Source organism: Rattus norvegicus, chromosome 11, assembly GCF_036323735.1.
Source record: "Rattus norvegicus strain BN/NHsdMcwi chromosome 11, GRCr8, whole genome shotgun sequence".
NCBI lineage: Eukaryota > Metazoa > Chordata > Mammalia > Rodentia > Muridae > Rattus > Rattus norvegicus.
This window is the reverse complement of record NC_086029.1, coordinates 82,254,337-82,274,884: the sequence shown is the minus strand read 5'-3', so window position 1 is coordinate 82,274,884 and position 20,548 is coordinate 82,254,337. Positions and strand designations below refer to the sequence as shown.

Here is a 20,548-nt window from a genome sequence, read left to right as displayed (position 1 = left end):
TAGAGTAGTGGTGGAAGGCCAATCTGTTTTGTACAGTGCGATGAGATTCTGTTAGAAAAACCAAAAAGGAATACTTAACAAGATTTTAGCATTTTAAAATTTGAAATTATATAAGACTGTCAAGTAGTGGCCTAGATACTTTCTAATTTTAGTGGAGCGAGGAATCAGGCTTGGGGCTTTGTGCATGATAAGCATGTGATTCCCCACCGGTCCCATTAGTTACAGTCTGAATCTACACTAGAAAAAAACTTAAACACAGGACACAATAGTGCATGCCTTTAATTCCACTAATTGGGCAGCAGAGGCAGGAAGACAGCTGTGAGTTCCAGGCTAGACTCATCTAGGCTAGCCAGGCCTATATGACAAAACCCTACCTCAGAAAAGAAAGAAACCATTTTGTTGTCTATGAGACTGTGTGTATGGGGGAGTGTACACTGAGGTCAAAGCCAATGAAAAAGAATCAGTTCTCTCACTCTAGTGGCTGGGCTTAGCAGACAATGCCCTTGCTCACTGCTCACCGGCCCCATAACATTCTGACAATTTGTTGATTACAGATCTCAATATGCTTCTAAGATTTTCATATTCAAAGCTGGATGCACCTGTTTAAACACCTGCCTTCTAACTCGAACCATGGTCTGATATGGTCTAAAACCATTCAGGCAGGAACACAGTGCACACACGTGTGCCCATGAAGAAATATTTCTTGGCGGCTTAAAGCTGCCTGTCAAGGCACAGCAGGTCTAGGACTGGCGGTCACTAGATGCATTTCAAGCAGCGTGACTGTCTCTGTTGAAGGGATCTCCAGGAAATCGATGCATGAAGACACAGCTGTCCCAGCCAGGGTGCTCACACTCTACTGTTCTAGCTGGGCATGGTGTTCTGTAAACACAGCGGGAGAACGAGAGAAGATACCTTTGTGGCCACCACAAAGTCTGTAAGGTAATAAATAGTAAGGCAAACAGTTCCTAACGACACAATAGGACTGCTAAGGGAGGCTCCGATGGGCATTCTTAATCTAAGAGATGGCAAAGAGGGAATACAGAGGCAATTATTAAAAAAATATGAATCTCAATTCATACAATTGTCTTTCAACAGGATCTCAACATTTTAATTTAAAATTAACTAATAAATCACAATTCTATATTGCTTTAAAGATTATTTTTGTTTAAAAATGACACATCTCAACATTAGCCATTTCTCTTTGCTATTCCAGGTTAGTTTATCCAGGTCAGAAAGAATAAACCACAGTGCAGCTCCCTTAACCTCGGAGTCAGGTTTGAATGACAGAGTCCGTCGCCAGCAATGGACACGCAGATAACCATCCAAGAAAGTGAAAATACAAACCCCAGACTGCTCTGTTGCCTAAAAGCCCTTGTGGAGTCACAGCACAGGAGGGGCAGGGGCACGTGTCCCCTGCGCTGTCTCTGACGTAGGATGGAGCACCTCCTTGAGCAGTCCAAGACAAGCAGTCCCACTGTGTGGCTGGCTTTCTACTGTGTGGCAGCACTGTCACCACAATCCACCCAGACAGCTGTTTACAAACAGTGCACACAGCCAGAGCATGAGGCAGCACAGCGTCCCACCACAAACAGACCAGTTTGCCTCTGTAATTTAGTGACAGTTGTAGAAAAATATAGTCCATAGGAGAAAGAACTCATGGAAAACAGGCCAGGAAGTTCTCTGGATGTTGACTTTCGCTGAAAATCTGTTATCAAAAACCCCCAGTGATCTCTTCTTACTCCTGTATTTTAATGGGAACAACAGGAGATGAAGCCCTGCCCTTCCCCTAATACCCTGAAGAGCATTCGTGACTCATCCATGGTTCGTACTCTGCAGAGTGGCAAGCATGTGTCAAGTTCTTTGAAAGGGGATGGTGGGGACAAACCTGAACCAACCACAGAGATTTCTTTTCTATGGCGGCAGGAACGTAGAACAGACAGTAACACCTCCTCCACAGGCAAAGCAACAAAGCAGAGAGAAGGAAAGACAGGAGGGGGAAAGGGCAGCTAACAGCTAATACTACAGGTCACAGACCTTTTATTAAATCTTTAAAATAAAAAGTATTACTAACAATATGAACACTGCAGTTCTTTCTCCAGTTTGTTTGTTTGTTTGTTTTACAATGAATACCCTACTCATTGGAAAAACAAAGTACCCAACACCCCAGATGATCCATCAAGCTTCACCTCTCGTGAACAGTAAACACTGACAATGGGCTGGGAATACTGTAGATTAGATGAGTCTTTACAGTTTACTGCCATAAGCTTCACCTCTACAATATTGACATTTCATTATTACAACTAGCCTAGAACCTACCAAGGTTCAAATCTTCCTTGGTTTCTGCTAGTCCCAAATATTTTTTCCTTTTAAACAGGAAGTCTTTTAACTTTTAAATTCTGACAATTCAATGGTTGTTATTTGCCCTAGAGGGTAGAGGGGGTGAAATATGTGAAATAAGGGTTGATTCAAAACTGACACCTAAATCAGAACATACACAGACACCCATTCCCAAGGAAGTGCAGGGAGGCAGTGGCACCAAAGCCATAAAGCTTGTGTGAACAAGCACAGATCACTTTGGTTCCTAGAGCCGAGTATGAGGAGAAACAGGCAGAGAAGAAGACAAAATGGTGAGAACATACAGTCAGTGGGATTTTTTTCTCTGTATCAATGATTTAGCTATAAATATAGATTATTAGTCTTTTTTCTATACATGTAACAAATGTCAAACTCACTACCATGAAATTTCTAAAGCTGACTCTTTCACATTTGTTAAAAAAGGTAAAAATCACATACTTTCTTTCCCCTTCAGTTTAAGCTCTAACTGAAATACTACACGTACAACAGCTGGTCCTAACTTCTATAAAAAGTTAAAACATGTCAAGCTCCTTTCCCAATATAAAGAACTACATAATTTTTATCACATCTCTCTTGGATTTAGGCATAAGAAAAACTCAAAGCAACAACTTGAAAGGAACGGGTTAGAGGAAGGGAAGGTTACAAAGGAGAGGTAAGACCAGCAGATGCAATCTAGGAAAAACTCGAATCTGACATTCAAGTATGGGAAAGACCCAAAGGAGACACTGAGCAGGATCTACCATACTAAGAGTCATTAAAACAATATGCAAACGTCAAGCACTGTCTGCTGGGAAATGTAAGGCTAGTGATGCAGTCCACAACTCCTTTTGGACCCTAAAGCAGGGGCTCATTGCAAAGTTGTAACTCTTTTACTGCAATTTTCTCTTGGTCATCTTTAGAAAATAATAAGTTTGCTTGCTTTTCTCCATGTGATGCAAACTGTCTCTTTACACCCCTCAGAGTAACAATTTCATGTATTAAAAGACTTCTTTAGAAAATGGATAAAGGAACATGAGGCCTCGCTGACGACGTTAGCGGTTACTCTTCATTGCTTCTTTAGCTGCCAGGATCAGAGGCGTCAAGCTGGATAATGGTTTGGCCAGTTTCAGGAAAGGATGCTGCCAAATGGAGGGAGAAAGGAAGCGTACATGTTACTCATTTGGAAACTAAAGCCCCCCAGTTGCCACTTAACAGCCTCAAACCCTCACACTCAGCACATCACTTGTACAGCTCCAAGTGGGTGGTTTGTGTGTGGTGTACGAGCTTGCCTATGTCTGTATGATGTCATGACATCTGTGTGCATCTGTGGAGGCCAGAGGTCAACGTCAGGAGCTCTCTGCTGTCACTCTTCCCCTTCTTTCCTGACAGTCCCCACTTATTGGTGGGGTTGAGCTGACAGGCTCCAGGGGTCTGTTTATCTCCTCAGCACTGGGTTAGGACACACACAGCCTCCTCACTGAGCTTCTCATCAGTTCTTCATGTCTGTGTAGCAGACACTTCATTCACTGAGAAATCTCCCAGCCCTGGTTTTGGCTTTCTGAGCTAGGGTCTGTACAGCTTATCCTGGCCTCAAACTCACAGCAGTCTTCTTGCTTACTACCTAAGAAGTTACCCACTTTCTCCCCCTCCTCCCACCTCCTTGTTCTCTCTCTACTTTTCTGTCTTTTGAGACAAGGTTTAACTGTGTAGCTCTGGCTGTCCATGAATTCAAAGATCCTCAAAGTGCAGGACTACACTTGTATCCTTTTTTTTCTCAAATCATATTTATTTCGCGTGCAACTGTGTGTACTGGGGGTGGGGAGTGTTCCAGAGATCAAGTTTAGGCATTCAGGCTTGGTGGTAAGTACTTTTACCCAGAGAACCATTTAACCAACACCAAGTAAGTTTTGCTCACTGCTTAACACTTAAGGGGGGGAAAGACAGCTCGGAAGGAGTAAGCACTCCGCCTTACACACATAAAGCCCTGGGTTCAATCCCTAGCACTGCATAGGCAGGATGCTCAAGATCACTCCCTATCTTTAAGCACATTAGTGAGCTGTAGGCCAGCTCGGGTCACATATAAAGAAATGAATAAAGAAATAAAAACTAGTTCTTCAGAGTTAATAGTCATAAATGAACATTCTTTTTTAAGGGCCAAAGAGATAGTTGAGCAGATAAAGGCACTTGCTAACACGTCCGATGACCTGCCTCCCATCCCTGAGCCTTACTTGGTGGAAGGAGAGCACCAACCACCAACTCTTAGAGTCTCCTTCATGCATGTCTGTATGCACACATACATGTACTCGCACATGCACACAATACACACAGTTAAATTCTAAAACAAACTTTACTAACAGAAATGAAAGCCTAAAATGCAGCAGCTGCTGTGTTCTTGGCGAATAAATAGGCAAACATCAGCACCATCAAGTTTACCCCCTCACCAAACTTACCTGTAATAGTTCTTTGGCTGAACCCCTCTTCTCCACATCCATTTCCAAACACCGATTTAAGAAATCCCGAAATATGGGGGAAAGTTTTTCTGGATTCTGGAGCTCAGGTGTTCCATTCGTTGCTATCAGGTATAATGCCTAGAAATACAACATTTTGGCACATTAAGGTTTCACAAAATGATCGTGCACCGTGCACCAAGTTTCACACTCTGGCCTCTAGGAGCCACTAGAGGCAGGGACTAGAGAGGCCAAAGGCTTTAGGCTCCTCGCTGCTCTGAGACCTTCTGCACCCACCTAACTCATGCACCCAATGGCGTATGGCTCTCTTCTTGTCTCAGTGCCAAGGACGTGCAGGTGACTATCCTCACTCCTTCACTAGAGCTCTTTGCACCTGGATCTCTAATGCTACTAGTTCTCAGCACTGGGTTAGGACACACCAACTTGTGTCCCAATTTGTGGTAATTTCAGCAGCCACAGAGAAGCACATCACATTCCCGACTGCTCTCCCGATGCAGACACATGCTTCTGGGCACACTCTCCCTCCGTCAGCACGGGCAGCTGCAGTAACTGACGCACTCCACAGTTCATCCTTTGCACATGGAGTGCCCCAACACCAGCAATGCTGGGACCCTGCTCCTCCCAGTGTCCATCATCTCCGTGTGTGTGTGTGTGTGTGTGTGTGTGTGTGTGTGTGTGTGTGTGTGTGTGTGGTGTGCATAGTGGGGATCAGGCCTCACTGCCAGCTCCTGTCACTTCTTTGCCTACTTTACTTCACAGTATTCTCTTGGCTCAATGTGGTTAAAGTTCTTACCACTTCTTCCCTAAGTCTATGCAGATAAGTATGGTGACCAAAAAAGCAAAATCATATTGGCTAACATCTCTCAAAACTGACATCTGCTTAAACTGGGTATGCGATCTCAGCATTCCAGAGGCAGAGGCAGGAGAGTTAGCTGCTGTATGCACAGCAAGTTCTAGGCCAAGCAGGGCTTCACGGTGCCTACCACCCACCCAAGAAACAAAACAAAACCACAACCAAAATAGAGTAAAAATACCCCTCATTGCCTCATATAGGATTAGTGTTTCCAACAACCAGGAAACATTTCCCTACTCCCATACTCCCTTTCCTTGGGGGGGGGGGGGAGGAGTGGTGAGGGGAGGGAAGCGGTGGCTAAAAACTCAAGACAGGGTTTCTCTGTGTGACCCTGTCTATTCTGGAACTCACTCTGTAGACCAGGCTGGCCATAAACTCTGAGATCCATCTAACTCTGCCTCAAGTGCTGGGATTAAGGGTGTGTGGGGCCAGTCCCCTTTTCTTACTGCAGGGCGTACTTCACTGCTCATGGAGAGAGTGGCATTACTCAGTGAGGACACACTTATCTCCATCATAGCATAGCAAAGGCCCACGTTAGCAAACAGCCCTCTCTTAGCCCATTTCTTTCTTTAAAGTTGCATTCTCTTACTTCATGCGTTTGGTTGCTCTGCCTGCATGTGTGTCTGCAGCCTGTGTGTCCAGTGCCTCTGGAGGTCAGAAGAGGCTGTGGGTCTCCTGGACCTAGTGTACAGATGACTGTGAACCACCATGACTCTAGGAAACTAACTTGGTCCTCTCCAAGAGCAGCTTGTGCTCTTAGCTGCTGAGCCATCTCTCCAGACCCTCTCCTGGTCTCTTGAGATAGCATTTTGGCTTTGTAGCTCTGGTTGGCCTGGATACGTAACTGAGACTGGCTTCAAACTTGTGGCTATCCTCCTGCCTTAGCTACTGTAAGGAATTTAAAGGAAGGAGTGGCAGAATCCCCTCCTCTCAGCCAGTCTACTCTGTGAGAATACAGTGTAGGGGACCTAGATGTGTAGGGAAAGGCACCGAGTGGGCTGGTTCGTGACCAAACAAGGGTTCTTCTTCCTCAGCATCCATGATGCCATGGGTGCAGTTCTCAGCACCACATAAAACTGTGTGGTAGATGTACCCATTTGTATTCCCAGAACTTGGGAAGTTGAGGTAGGAGAATCAGAAATTCAAGGTCATTTACAGCTGCAAAGCAACCACACACACTGTAACCAAAAGAAAGAAAAAAAAAAAAAACCAACCCCACCTATTTAGGGCAATTTAGGTGATTAGATTTACAGACACACAAAACTATGTAACTCACTACCCCAAATCTACAACCTTTGAATTCTACCCTGTAACTCAGAAGCAATACAATACTTAAATACAGAAGAGGAGATTAGTTTCATCAACCATATATATTCAAAATTCTAGTACAATGGTAGACACAAGCAAGTGCAGAGTATGTTCTGAAGAGAAGAACCTTTTCTGGGCCAACTTGAGTTAAATCCGAGAACCTATAAGGTAATGGGGAGAAACCACCCCGACATGTTGTCCCCTGGCCTCAGTGCATGGGTTGTGGTAAACTTATATGCAAAACATTTTTTTAAAGAAGAAAGCAAGCTATTATTTTTTACAGCTAGGCTAGTATTTTGTTAGTCTTACCCGTAAAGGATTTTCATTGAGGTATGGAGGCTCTCCTTCCACCATTTCGATAGCCATGATGCCCAGAGACCATATGTCAACTTTGGGGCCATAGGCTTTCCGCGTGACTACCTCCGGTGCCATCCAGTATGGTGTTCCAACCATAGTACTGCGTTTGCTCTGTTCAGGGGTGATCTGGGCACAGAAGCCAAAATCAGCTACAGAAAAAGCAAAGCACCAAGATTAATGGCTTCAGGGGAGTTTCCCTGTCTCCTCTTCAGAATAAAGCAGAGCACCAGGGTTAACATCTGAGGCGCCCACATATCCACGTCACTAGACACGGCTGCACGTCCTCCATCCAACTTCTTCTTTGTAAAGAATGAGAAAATAAAGCAAAGTATGCCAAGCTTAAAGATTTTTAAGGTTCTAATTTGTTAATAATTTTCACATTTACTTTTGACAACAGCATTTAAGTTATCAGGCCTTTATCTTCTGAGTAACTTAATTCCTAAGAGTTAAAACTGAATGAGGTCTAAAAACATTGTCTAAGGTGAACTATAAAACTAAAGGCAGTGACTGAATTTGAACATGCTCAGTACATGGAATGACATTTCTCTTTTGGTTGGCTGTTGTTTTTTAAAACTTTCCTTTAACATTTATTTGTGTATATAAGATGTATACCTGAGTTTAAAGGGCAATTTTCAAAAGTTCATTTTCTCTCACTGTGTGAGTTCTGACAGCAGGCTTGATAGCAAACATGTTCACTGGCTGAACCACCTGGCCAGGGGAACTCACACTTGAGTAAAATAAGCAAAGCCCGAGTCACTATGCATCCAACTGAGCAGAAGGTTAGAAAGAGCACACCTTACTGGGCTGCACAGCACAGGAAGGTGCTCCAGCATCTTCCTTACATTCAAGGAACAAGGGCTCTGCAGCACCTGAGGCTAAATGGCTGGGACAAGAAGTTACAATCTTTTCTTTCCTTCTAATGTTAAACCTATTAACTCCTCACTTTATGTTTTAGATTTTATTCAGACAGAATTTCATGTAGTCTGGCTGGCTTTGAACTCAAAATATAATCAAGAAAGACCTTGAAGGTCAGGCATGGTGGCACATGCCATTAATCCCAGTGACTGATAGGGAGACAGAAGCAGGCCTATGCATTTAAGGCTGGTTTACACAGTGAGTGCCAGGACAGCCAGGGATACCTACTGAGTGAGACCTTGTCTCAAAACAAAAATAAAAACACAATAACAACAAAAATCACGCCCCAACATGATCTCAACTGAATCTGGACTCTCCTAACTCTCCCTGAGTGCTAGGATGTGCTACCAGGTCCATCTGGCATCCACTGACTCCTGATGTAACCTCTGTTAGCAAGTGGTCGTAACCCTTAGATGCTAATTATGCATTTACTATTTATAACTAATATTGATGAACTGCTTGACGTGTTTTATTTTGTAACTTGAAACTTCATTTTTTTGGAGATAGAGTCTTAATGTGTAGTTAAACTGGCTTTCAACTCACTGGAATTAAAGGTATGTGCCACCATAGTTGGCTTTATTTCTGGCTTTGTGAAGATAGGGTCTCTCTTACTATGGTCCTCAAATTAGCTGACCTCAAATTAGCAGCAATCCTTCTGCCTCAGCAGAGTGTAGGGACTATGGGTATGCCCCATCCCAAATTATTATTTTTATTTTGAAAAATGATCTCTTTTTCTTTTAGATTTATTTATTTATTATATATACGTACACTGTAGCTGTCATCAGATACACCAGAAAAGGGCATCGGATCCCTTACAGATGGTTGTGAGCCATCATGTGGTTGCTGGGAATTGAACTCAGGACCTCTGGAAGATCAGTCAGTGCTCTTAGCCGCTGAGCTGTCTCTCCAGCCCAATATTTATTTATTTATGTATATTATATATATGAGTACACTGTAGCTGTCTTCAGACACACCAGAAGAAGGTATCAGATCTCATTACAGATGGTTGTGAGCCACCATGCGGTTGCTGGAAATTGAACTCAGGACCTCTGGGAGAGCAGTCAGGGCTCTTAACCACTGAGCCATCTCTCCAGCCCCCTTCCAAATTATTTTTAGATTATCTTTTCATTTTAGTACATTTATTAGGTGAATTCTTAAAACTAAAGATATTAAATATCAATGTTCTGATCAACATTTAAGATACTTTAGTTTTCCCTTATAATGTTCTGGGGCGCCCTCATATATATATTCAGTAATTCTATAAATGAAGACTATTAAAAGTGTAACTGTTGGGTAAAATATTATTTATAGTGAAAATGAGTATTTATAATAAGCCAGGGACATCGCAAGTAACCTTTAAAAAGTTATTTAGTGGGTTGGGGATTTAGCTCAGTGGTAGAGCGCTTGCCTTGGAAGCGCAAGGCCCTGGGTTCGGTCCCCAGCTCCGAAAAAAAGAACAAAAAAAAAAAAAAAGTTATTTAGTATGTGTAGGGGAAAGAAAAATGAATACACACACAAACATCTTGAGGCTAGAGGAAATACAGGATACTGTCTCAAATATAAACACACAGCTTGGAAGAGTTATCTAGGTTCAATCCTCAAATTGCATAAAACTGGGTATGGTGGGACACCTGTAACTTGAGAGGAAAAAGGCAGGACTGCTGCAGGTTCATGGCCAGCTTTGGCTATACAGCAAGCCCCATAGCAAAAGAATAACAATTTTTGATTATTAAATAACATTTTAGAAAATATCTCTGAGAAAGGAGGGTGGGAGTGGGAAACAGGCCCTTTTAGCAGATCAGATCTAAAATAATCTTGGTTTCTTATTCAATGCTTTGAGTTTTGAAACTAGAGAATTCTTGAGTCTTGCTGACTCCTCCAGAGGGTTTTCTTGGCACTGTGGAATTATGTTCCTAAAGGAAAAATGTCTGGCTGTTTCATGACTTTCCTGCATCTGACAAATAAGATCTTAGGAAAAGGAGACTGTTTTCCATGTCACCCCTGAGGCAAAGGTCACACAGCCTTCCTCTAATTAGGCTATCTCCACAAAATTCTAAGAGGGTGAAGAGGCAGTAAGGTAGCCCAGACACTGGTCCTCTGAATATTACTTTGTTTTAATCTCAAAAATAATTCCCAACATTTTTTCCTTATTGTACATCTGCAAAAATAGATCAAGTAACTCACTCAAAATATTCATCAAGTTGTAATAGCTTTGCTATGAACACAAGGTGCCCAATTCACATATATATTAGTAAAATATCACTTCATTGCTACTCACTGAGTTTAACTGAGCCTTCCATTCCCAAAAGCACATTGTCACTTTTGATGTCTCTGTGGATCACTTGATTAGCATGTAAAAACTCCAACGCCTGTAAACACTGAACAGAGAAAACATCTATCAATGAAACAGCTCAACAAGTCTAAGCGAGGTCACACAGAGCTGCAGTAGTTCGAGTACTACTGCTCTATCTAGTAGGAGACCCTCTAAGACTGAACATCTATAGAGAAAAGATAACCTCTCACCTGCAAAGTTAAGTACAAAGCCACAACTCTGTGTGGACATGATGCCACAACTCTGTGTGGACATGGTACAACATGACTAGAATCTAAGCACTGGGAGGCAGCAGGCTGTACAAAGGAACACTATTAAAAAAAAAACAGCCTCAAAACCAAGGTTTTCTTCCCCGGTCTGCCCTTGAATTCTACTGTGTAGCAAAAGATGACCAGAACTCCTGATCCTCCTGCCTCACCAGATTTATTAAATAAAGCCTCCTTATTTTTTTGGTCACTGCTTTTGGGGGTTGAGGGAGGTAGCATTTTCTCCTATACCCTAAGCCGGCTTGGAGAGCCCCGTAATCAATCCTGTTGCTTCCGTCTCACAAAGTACTAGGACTACAGGTGCAAGTCACTGTACCTAAGGATGGTTTCCCAAATCATTAAAAAAAAGTTATTTATTTATTTATTTATTTATTTATTTGTAGGAAGGGTAGTTTTTATTTATTTATGTGTAGGAAGGGTAGTTTTGCACATGAGTTCATCGCTTTCAGAGGCCAGAAGAGGACCCCCTGTAGCTGGAGTTACAGGTAGTTGAAAGTAGCCGGATGCGGGTTCTGGGAACCAAACCCTGGTCCTCTGAGGAGCTGGGAGCATTCTTAACCACTGAGCCATCTTTACAAGCTCCACTTCCCACTGATTTTCCAAACTTGTTTTCAGTGGCTTCACTTATAAAATGCTGACTGGGCCTCTCTAACTTCTAGGTCTTTTGGGGTTTAAATGACGAAAGGTACACAGCATTTGGTAAGCACACACGGGTTCTTGAGAAATGATGTCAACGTAAAGGGGACTTATGACCAGGCACAGAGTAGGCACACATCTTTAATCCCAGCACTTAGGAGGCAGAGGAAGGAGCGTTTTTGTGAGGCCAGACAGAATGAGACCTTGGCACACAGATACAAGAATGAATTGTGATTACTCTCATTAGAAACTGAGATATTGGGGGCTGGGGATTTAGCTCAGTGGTAGAGCGTTTACCTAGGAAGCGCAAGGCCCTGGGTTCGGTCCCCAGCTCCGAAAAAAAAAAAAAGAACCAAAAAAAAAAAAGAAACTGAGATATTTCAAGGTCTAATGTAAGCCATGGAAAAAGTAGATTTGGGTAGTCTGGCTGTGGGTCAGGGCTGCAGTGTGTAGGCTGACATTCTCATACTTTCCCCAATGCAGTTTGATGAGATGAGGGCTGGCAGTAGGCCAGGGGCAAAGCACTAGCACCCATGAAGCTCTGGGTTTCAGTGCCAGCACAACAAAGACAAGATAGAGAGACCTCAGTATAAAAGGGGAACTTTACCCTGATGCTTCACACCAGAAAGCACTGAGTAGAAAAGACTAGGTTTCTCCCTTCCTTAAATAGAAAAGGAGATTTTAGGAGGACTGGAGAGATGGCTCAGAAGCTAAGAGCACTGGCCACTTTGCTAGAGGTCTTTGTTCACAGTGGCTTCAGTCCAAGGGGATCCAGTGCCCACTTCTGGCCTCCTTAAGGAACTGCATGCACACCGTACACTGATATACACACATACAAAATACCCATAAACACAAAACAAAACAAAACTGTTTGGTCCAGTGCTTTTTTTTTCCAGAGCTGGGGACCGAACCCAGGGCCTTGCGCAAGCGCTCTACCACTGAGCTAAATCCCCAACCCCTAGTCCAGTGCTCTTAAATATCAGAGATTGTAAACTGTGAATCTGAGGAAAGTCAGTTGTATTTTCTTAAAAACTATTCCCATCAGAGTGGAACAAAATCTGTACACCATTTATAACAACTAAAAAAAAAATCTTATTCCAAATACTCAACTACTCAAAGGGGGAAAAAATAAAACAGACGCCCAATCAGGTTATTGGAAAGGATAAAGGGTAGGAAAATACTTATACAAATGTACAAATGTGTTACAGTTCTAAAATGCTGGCACATAAAGAAAGTCAAATTGAATGGATGACAGAACTTTATATCAACTGTTATATCAACTGAGAAGAACTGCTAAAAAAAAAAAAAAGAAAAACTAAACAAACCCTTAGTCAGCTTTTAGGTGATCAAACATAAACCCGCTTTAAAAGGGCTGAGTGCTGTGTGGGATATGAAAGAGTTCAGTTGGTAGAATACTGGCCAAGGATGGGTAAATCCTGGGTAAATCTCCAGTACCTTGTCATACTGGGCATGGTGGTACATGCCTATAATACCAGCACTCAGGAGGTGGAGGCAGGAGGATTGTACTGGTTGGTTTTGTGTGTCAACTTGACACAAGCTGGAGTAATCACAGAGAAAGGAGCCTCAGCTGAGGATATACCTCCATGAGACCCAGCTGTAAGGCATTTTCTCAACCTGTGATCAAGGGTGGGAGGGCCCACTGTGGGTGGTGCTGTCCCTGGGCTGTAGTCTTGGGTTCTATAAGAGAGCAAGCTGAGCAAGCCAGGGGAAGCAAGCCAGTAAGTAACATCCCTCGATGGTCTCTGCTTCAGCTCCTGCTTCCTGACCTGCTTGAGTTCTGGTCCTGACTTCCTTTGGTGATGAACATCGATGTGGAAGTGTAAGCTGAATAAACCTTTTCCTCCCCAACTTGCTTCTTGGTTATCATGTTTGTGCAGGAGTAGAAACCCTGACTCAGACAAGGATCATGAGGCCATCCTCCCTGCATACTGTTTGAGGCCAACTTGGACTACATGAGGCTTTATCTTACATAGCAATGGGTTAATATTTTCTAAGAATCATGTTTTAAACACCTTTAATAAAAGCTGAAAAAGAACGATCTCATATATGCAATGTTTCCAGCTCACATATCCATCACTGTAGCTGCTGAAAGCTAAAGCAAATGACAGAGAGCACAGGACAGCATTGCCAACTTAGCACTCTGGCTTAGGCAAACAGGAGTCCAGACATTCAATAGTAAATATGGAAGGCAGGCCAGGGAGGGGCTCTGCAGCATGTATGGGCTTCCTACTGCCAAGCCTCAAGATCTGAGTTCACTTCCCCAGACACCCATGGTGGAAGGTGAGAACAGGCTCCCACAAGTTTTTTTTTTTTTTTTTTTTTTTGTTACTTCCATGTATGTGTCATGGTATGCACATGCTCACACATATGCATACACATACAAGTAAAAATTTTAAAATATGTAAGAAAATAACTAGTCTCTTTACCTTCAGCGGTCTTTACGAAGACCAAGGGCAATGCACTTTAGCAAATATGTCTTGTTTATCACACTGGCTCTGCTTTTCGCTACTAAATTACATATTTACAAAAAGATTTATTTATTTATATCGGTCCACTATAGCTGTCCTCAGACATACCAGAAAAGAGCATCACATCCCATTATAGATGGTTGTGAGCAACCATGTGGTTGCTGGGAACTGAACTCAGGACCTCTGGAAGAGCAGTCAGTGCTCTTAACTGAGCCACCTCTCTAGTCCTGAATTACACATTTTTAATGCTATCACATTTTACTTTGGAAAGTGTCCTATCTGAATGGCATAAACTGTTATGATTAATGCTGCTAAGGTCAGCCTGTGAGATCCATGCCTCACAGGACTAAGTCTTGTTCCACTGGAAGGAAAGAGCTAAAGTTCGTTTTGTTTTTAGCTCTTACCTGATGACATGGTAGAGGAAAACCTTCCAGCATACAGAGAAAAATCTCTGCTCACAGAACCTTTCTTTTTCTCACCCTTGCAAGCACACAGCTCCCTAATGTCCAAAGGAGGGGGCAAACCCACCTCTCTGCACACAGCTGCGATCTGCGCTTCATCCATGCAGGTTTCTGTCACGACATCAGTGAGGGACCCACCAGCAAGGTACTCCATTACCACAAACAACTCGTCTCCTACCAGGTAACTGAAAAAGAACACAGGACATACACATGGCTCTGCACTGAGGAGTTAAAATCTCTGTGAGTTTAAGGCCAGCCCGGTCTACAGAGTGAGTTCCCAAACATCCAGAGATACACAGCGAGACTCTCTAGATAAAACAAACAGAAGAAAACAAAAACAAGCAAAAAAATTAAGATGCTCTCTGCAGGCTGAGGACAATCCCAAAACTCAGGAAACAATTAGAAGGATCACTCTGAATTAGAGGCTTGTCTCAAAACAAAAGCCACGAAAAAAAAGTTTCAGAATCATTTTAAAGCTAGTTTGCCCACAGCTTGAGTATATGTGTGTATATATGTTATTACAATTAGAATCATCCAAGGGAAACAGCTTCTTATTTAAATTGCCTTATATATTTGAGTGTTTTGCCTGCACCTATTCTGTGCATCAGTGTGCACTGTCTAGTAGTAGCACATTGCCTAGAGAGTACTGGATCCCCTGGGACTGGAAACAGAGTATGAGTGGGTGGGTGATCAGAGTTGAACCCCAGTCCTCTGTAAGAGTAGCTAGTGCTCTTAACCACTGAGCCATCCTTCCAGCACTGTGAAAATGTTATTTTAATAAGGCAAGAAAATGAGTGCTGGAAAGACGATTCGGTGTGAGAATTTCCGGCCTTTCCAGAGGATCTTGGTCTGGTTCCCAGCGCCCACATTGGAGTTCAAAGACCCTTGTAACTCCAGTTCTAGGGCTCTACACTCCTGTGGCCTCCACAGGCACCATCATGCCAAGTAGTGCAAACGCAGACTAGCAGACACATACATAAACATCAGTTACAAACATTCGTAAAAGGGGAAGCGTAAGTGATATAACCATACTATATATAATTAAAAAGATAAAGAAGATTCCAAAAAGAAAGCAAGGAAATGGACCTGAAAATTTTGTTTCTTTGAATATAGTCCTCACAAATAAGGCTTAAAGTCTCAAAACATGTTATCTTTCCCTTATTCTAAGCAAATTTAAATATAGAAAATTATCTGTAATTTATTATAACTAATATAATCTATGCTATTATTCACTAAAGTAAATGTGATTCCTTTTTTAAAACATCATTTGTTTTTTTTTTTTTTTTTTTTTGGTTCTTTTTTTCGGAGCTGGGGATCGAACCCAGGGCCTTGCGCTTCCTAGGTAAGCGCTCTACCACTGAGCTAAATCCCCAGCCCCATCATTTGTAATATATACAATTTTATATTCTGTCCTCTGTGGTCTAACACAATAGCTATGCCCAGAGACCTTTTGAGAGTCACCTGAGGTGGAGACATGGAAAGTAAGGTCTGCAACAGAACCGAGGGACATCGTGACAGACTCTGGAGACCAGGAAGCTGTAAAACAACTAATCTCATAGTTCCAAACTGGGTGGCTAGTGACCTCTGAGACCACAGCACGTACCACAGACAGCCACTCCTCAGTGTCTCTGCTCTGTTCATTTCAGGGAGCCAAGCACCACCAGCAGCCCTTCAGGGGATGCCCTCTTTTACTGTCAAGCGAGAACCTTGAGGAAAGGCCCTCCCTCCGGTGCAGGCGACTGTCTTGCCCCACCCCGACGCCCCCTGCCATTTTAATCTGAAGTGCTACACCAGCACCAAACAATCAAACTGCAAATTTCTGTATTTTCTAAAAAGATCGTAGGTACTAACTGTCAGGTTTTATTTTGTTTGTTTTGCTTGCATGTAATGTGTACAGAGGCTGGAGGAGGGACCCGGATGCCCTGGAACCACAGTCACAGGTGGGTATGAGCCATTATGTGGGTGCTGGGAACCACCCTGTGTTCTCAAAGGCTCTCAACTCAACATCTCTCCAGCCAGACAGTTCCATATTTTTATTTCAGTGTATGTTTCTTTCTTCATTTATTTATGCTTTAAGGTTTATTGATGACTTTTTATGCATATGTCTGCCTTAGTGAGCTTCTGTGTACATGTGAGTGCTAGCAGAGGCCACAGCAGGGTGTGGCTCCTCTGCAGTTGACTTCCAGGCAGCTGAGAGCTGCCCTGCGGGTGCTGGGCCCTCTCATTTCATCCATCTCGGTTTTAAAGACAGGCCCTCATCAGGCCCACTCTGAACTCTCAACCCTCCTGTCTCAGCCTCCACGGCTGAGATTACAGAGATGATTCACCATTCTTCAGTTGGTCTCACTTTTAAAGAAAATACTTGGGGTTGGGGATTTGGCTCAGTGGTAGAGCGCTTGCCTAGCAAGCGCAAGGCCCTGGGTTCGGCTCCCAGCTCCGGGGGGAAAAAAAAAAAAAGAAAATACTTAGTTACCTGTCCAAGAAGTTAACTATGTTGGGATTCTTTAACTCTTTCATCACCAGAATTTCATTAATGATCAATTCCTTCTTTGGTTGTTTCTGTAAATTAATCTGCTTGATAGCAACCTGTAATAAACATATTTGAAGCATCATGACGGCGTTGCTAATTCTCTAACAGAATTACAAGCACCAATTAGCTGGTGATTCACCAAGTACATTTCACACAGCAAGGCTGTTTTCACATGCATACAACTTACGCAGTGTTTGGTGATACAGATTCTAAATTATGCTTGAATCTGTACTTCAAACATTTTAAAATGATATTCTGTCTGTTTTCTGTGTGAGGCTACACATGCTGAAGCAGAGGGGTGAGCTCAGACTGGGAGTGCCCTTCCCCACAGAGCCATCTCACTGACCAACCCTAGATTTATCTTCAGGGTTACTAACCAACCCAAGGTCAGGCTATACAAAAATTAATTTTTAAAATTTGAAACTGGTAAATATTTTAAAAATATTTCTTTATTCATGATATTAAACATATTCCTTCTTTGCCATCTAAGTTCCTTCCAGCCCAAACCCTGCTGTGGTGGTTTGTGCTTATAAAGCCCAGGGCAGGGAAGTGCACGCAAGCAGAGCTGCTGGCTTCCTGTGAAGACAGCCTCCGGTCACTGCACATTCCTGTCCATGAAGCATGCAGTCATTCTCCTTCCCCAAACAAAGAGCTAACATGCAGACTCGAGCAGTAGCTACACATTCCTGTCCATGAAGCATGCATTCTCCCTTTCCCAAACAAAGAGCTAACATGCAGACTCGAGCAGTAGCTACCTCTTGCCCCAGGGCCACATCAGTTGCAGTAAAAACTGTACCAGAAGCCCTGCAGAAAAAACAAAGACAGAATGAAATCCAAGTTCTTAAATTACAGCATTTACACAATTCGAAGACTTCAGACTTTGAACAACTAAAACATGATTTAACATCTTAGACTCAAGAGTTATAAAAAACAAAGAGAAAATGAAGAGGCAATACTTATGGCCAAGACTTACACATGAAGTATTTCAGACCTATAAACATAGAAAAACAGCATACTCTCACAAATCTACTCTGTGCTTAAGACAAAAAGAAGTGACGTGGTATGGTGGTGCACACCTGTTAGCCCAGCTCTCAGAGGGCGGAGACAGGGAGTTTGAGAACAGCCTGTTCTATAGAGTGAATTCCAGGATAGCCAGGGCTGTGCAGAGAAAGACCCTATTACACAAAACAAGAACAACAACAAAAAACCCAAGCAATGCCCCTCCCCCCAAACAGAAAACAAACCTAAATAAATAAATAAATAAATAAATAAATAAATAACCCCTTCTCTGCAAAACAAAGAAATACGGCAGGGTGGTGACTGACTCAATGCTAACTTGGATGTCAGAGTTTGTCTCAAGAAAGCAAAACTCAAATCAACCATCAAAATCAATGAACTACGACAAACTTCAAGGCTGCCTCCTCGCCTCTGTAACAAGGCTCTGGTTTATGTTCTATGTGTATCCTGGGTTTGATATGTGTAGAAAGAACACCTATGTCTGTATGGATGTAGCAACTAACAATAGTAAATTTGCTTAGGCAAGAAATAGGTGGGACACCCTGGAGGAAAAAGAATTCTGGGATAGAGCCAGGCCGGCGAATCACCTGGGAAGATGTGAGGAGACAGACACATGGCATCTGAGCACAGGTAACCAGCCACGTGACAGAATGTAGGCTAAAATAACTGGGTTATCTAAGTTATGATCTAGTCAGAGAAGGGCCTAGATACATGGTCAAGAGATTTGTAAATATATTTTGAGTCTGAGTCTTTTTCAGGAAGCATGGGGCTGGGAGGAAGAACTGGGACCTAACTTTACAGATGTGTCCATTCCTAAACATTTTTCTGAACTTCTAGTCACAAAAAGACATCGGTATGTTTCTCAAGAAAATATATTTGACTTTAATTTTAAACTTTACAGTGTTTTGTCTCATGAATTTCTCTGCAGTTTCAACGCTGGCTTTATGACTGTCATCCATACACATAAGATTTATTCTTGCTCTTCCATCGTTATTACGATGTCACTTCTATATCATTTATGCAAAACACAAAGGCGAAAAAAGGCTGGAGAAGTCGCTCAGTGGTAGAGCTCTTGCCTGGATTGCACAAAGCTCTAGGTTTAATCCTCAGCAGCGAAAAAGAAGTAACTTTCATTGTTTTGGTTTTTTCCTCAAAACTTCTTTTTTTTCCCCTCAAAACTTCTTTTTTTTTTTTTTTCCTGAGCTGGGGACCGAACCCAGGGCCTTGTGCTTGCTAGGCAAGCGCTCTACCACTGAGCTATATCCCCAACCCCCATTGTTTTGTTTTTAAAACCAGTGCTATAAATAAGATTTGCAGAGAATAAACAAAAACCAATACTGCCAAAAGCCTGCAATAAATATATATATATATATATTTTTAGAGATTTATTTATTATATATGAGTACACTGGAACTATCTTCAGACACACCAAAAGAGGGCATCAGATCTCATTATAGATGGATGCGAGCCACCATGTGGTTGCTGGGACTTGAACTCTGGACCTCCAGAAGAGCAGTCAGTGCTCTTAACCACTGAACCAGCTCTCCAGTTCGCAATAAATATTTTAATTGTCTTTAAAATACATTGTGAGTGTAACATTTCTATCAATCTGATTCCTACCACCTATGGGAAATGACACACAGCAAAAAAAGCAATGGAAACCACACCTAGTGACACACAGCTGGAGTCCTAGCACCAGGGAAGCCGAGGATGGAGGATCACTAAGATCTGAACTACACAGTGCATGTAGGGCCAGCCTAGGCTACATAGGGAAACCTTACTGAAGAAAATGACAACGATGGAGAAAGAGAAAAGGAGGCGAATAGGGAAAGAGGGAGACAGTGGAAGGCTAGCAGACGGTCTACTAGTAACCAGTGCTGGACTACGTTTATCTTTTTGAGACTGGTCTCACTGTGAGCTAAGGCTATTCCTCAACCTGTGGCAATCCTGCCTCGCATCTCAGGGGATAGTTTTACAAGGGTGCATCATTACAGTCGACTTACAAGTGCAAGTTTTATTTTAACATACATACATAATATACATACAACTGAGTTATATATTTACATTCTCCCAAAGCACCATGCAGAACAGTTCTGTGCTTAATGTCAGAGGGAAGTGCCATGATGTCACAAGAGAGCAATACTTACCCTTGCCCGATTTTTTCATATCTTGTGTATTTTTTCTTAGGGTCACCTATGCTCACAATAGTTCCTGTTTTAAACAAAAATTAGAAATCAGTCAAGCAAACTAAATGTAAACAAAATTTGACAATTATTCCTTTTAATAATCTACATTGATTATAAAAGTGCTTTTCCATATACACCAAGCTTCAAAAATAATTTGCTTTAAATAATGAACACTAATGAAAAAGAAGTAGAGGCTAAAGAAATGTCTCAATGGTTAAAAGCACAGGACCTGGGTTCAGTTCCCAGCAACCACGTAGTGGATCACATCCACCCCAACTCCAGTTCCAAGGGATCCAACACCCACCTCTGACCTCTGTTGGCACCAGATATGCACTCAGTACACATACATACATACATACATACACACACACACACACACACACACACACACACACA

General features: G+C 42.4%; 1 protein-coding gene across 3 annotated transcripts in view; it reads right to left on the bottom strand.

Annotated features, from left to right (window-relative positions):
* Nucleotides 1-1,081: 1,081 nt before the first annotated feature.
* The window catches only part of Pak2 (p21 (RAC1) activated kinase 2), a 60,908-nt gene continuing 41,441 nt past the window's right edge, over nucleotides 1,082-20,548 (bottom strand). For all 3 annotated transcript variants that reach the window (XM_063270441.1, NM_001393703.1, NM_053306.4), the window contains 8 exons: nucleotides 20,114-20,177; nucleotides 17,705-17,753; nucleotides 16,893-17,005; nucleotides 14,487-14,604; nucleotides 10,514-10,613; nucleotides 7,273-7,469; nucleotides 4,785-4,922; nucleotides 1,082-3,473 (listed from right to left, as the gene is read on the bottom strand). In XM_063270441.1, the coding sequence (XP_063126511.1) occupies nucleotides 3,387-3,473; nucleotides 4,785-4,922; nucleotides 7,273-7,469; nucleotides 10,514-10,613; nucleotides 14,487-14,604; nucleotides 16,893-17,005; nucleotides 17,705-17,753; nucleotides 20,114-20,177 (866 nt within the window). In that variant the 3' untranslated portion in view covers nucleotides 1,082-3,386. The remainder of the gene's footprint in view (nucleotides 3,474-4,784; nucleotides 4,923-7,272; nucleotides 7,470-10,513; nucleotides 10,614-14,486; nucleotides 14,605-16,892; nucleotides 17,006-17,704; nucleotides 17,754-20,113; nucleotides 20,178-20,548) is intronic.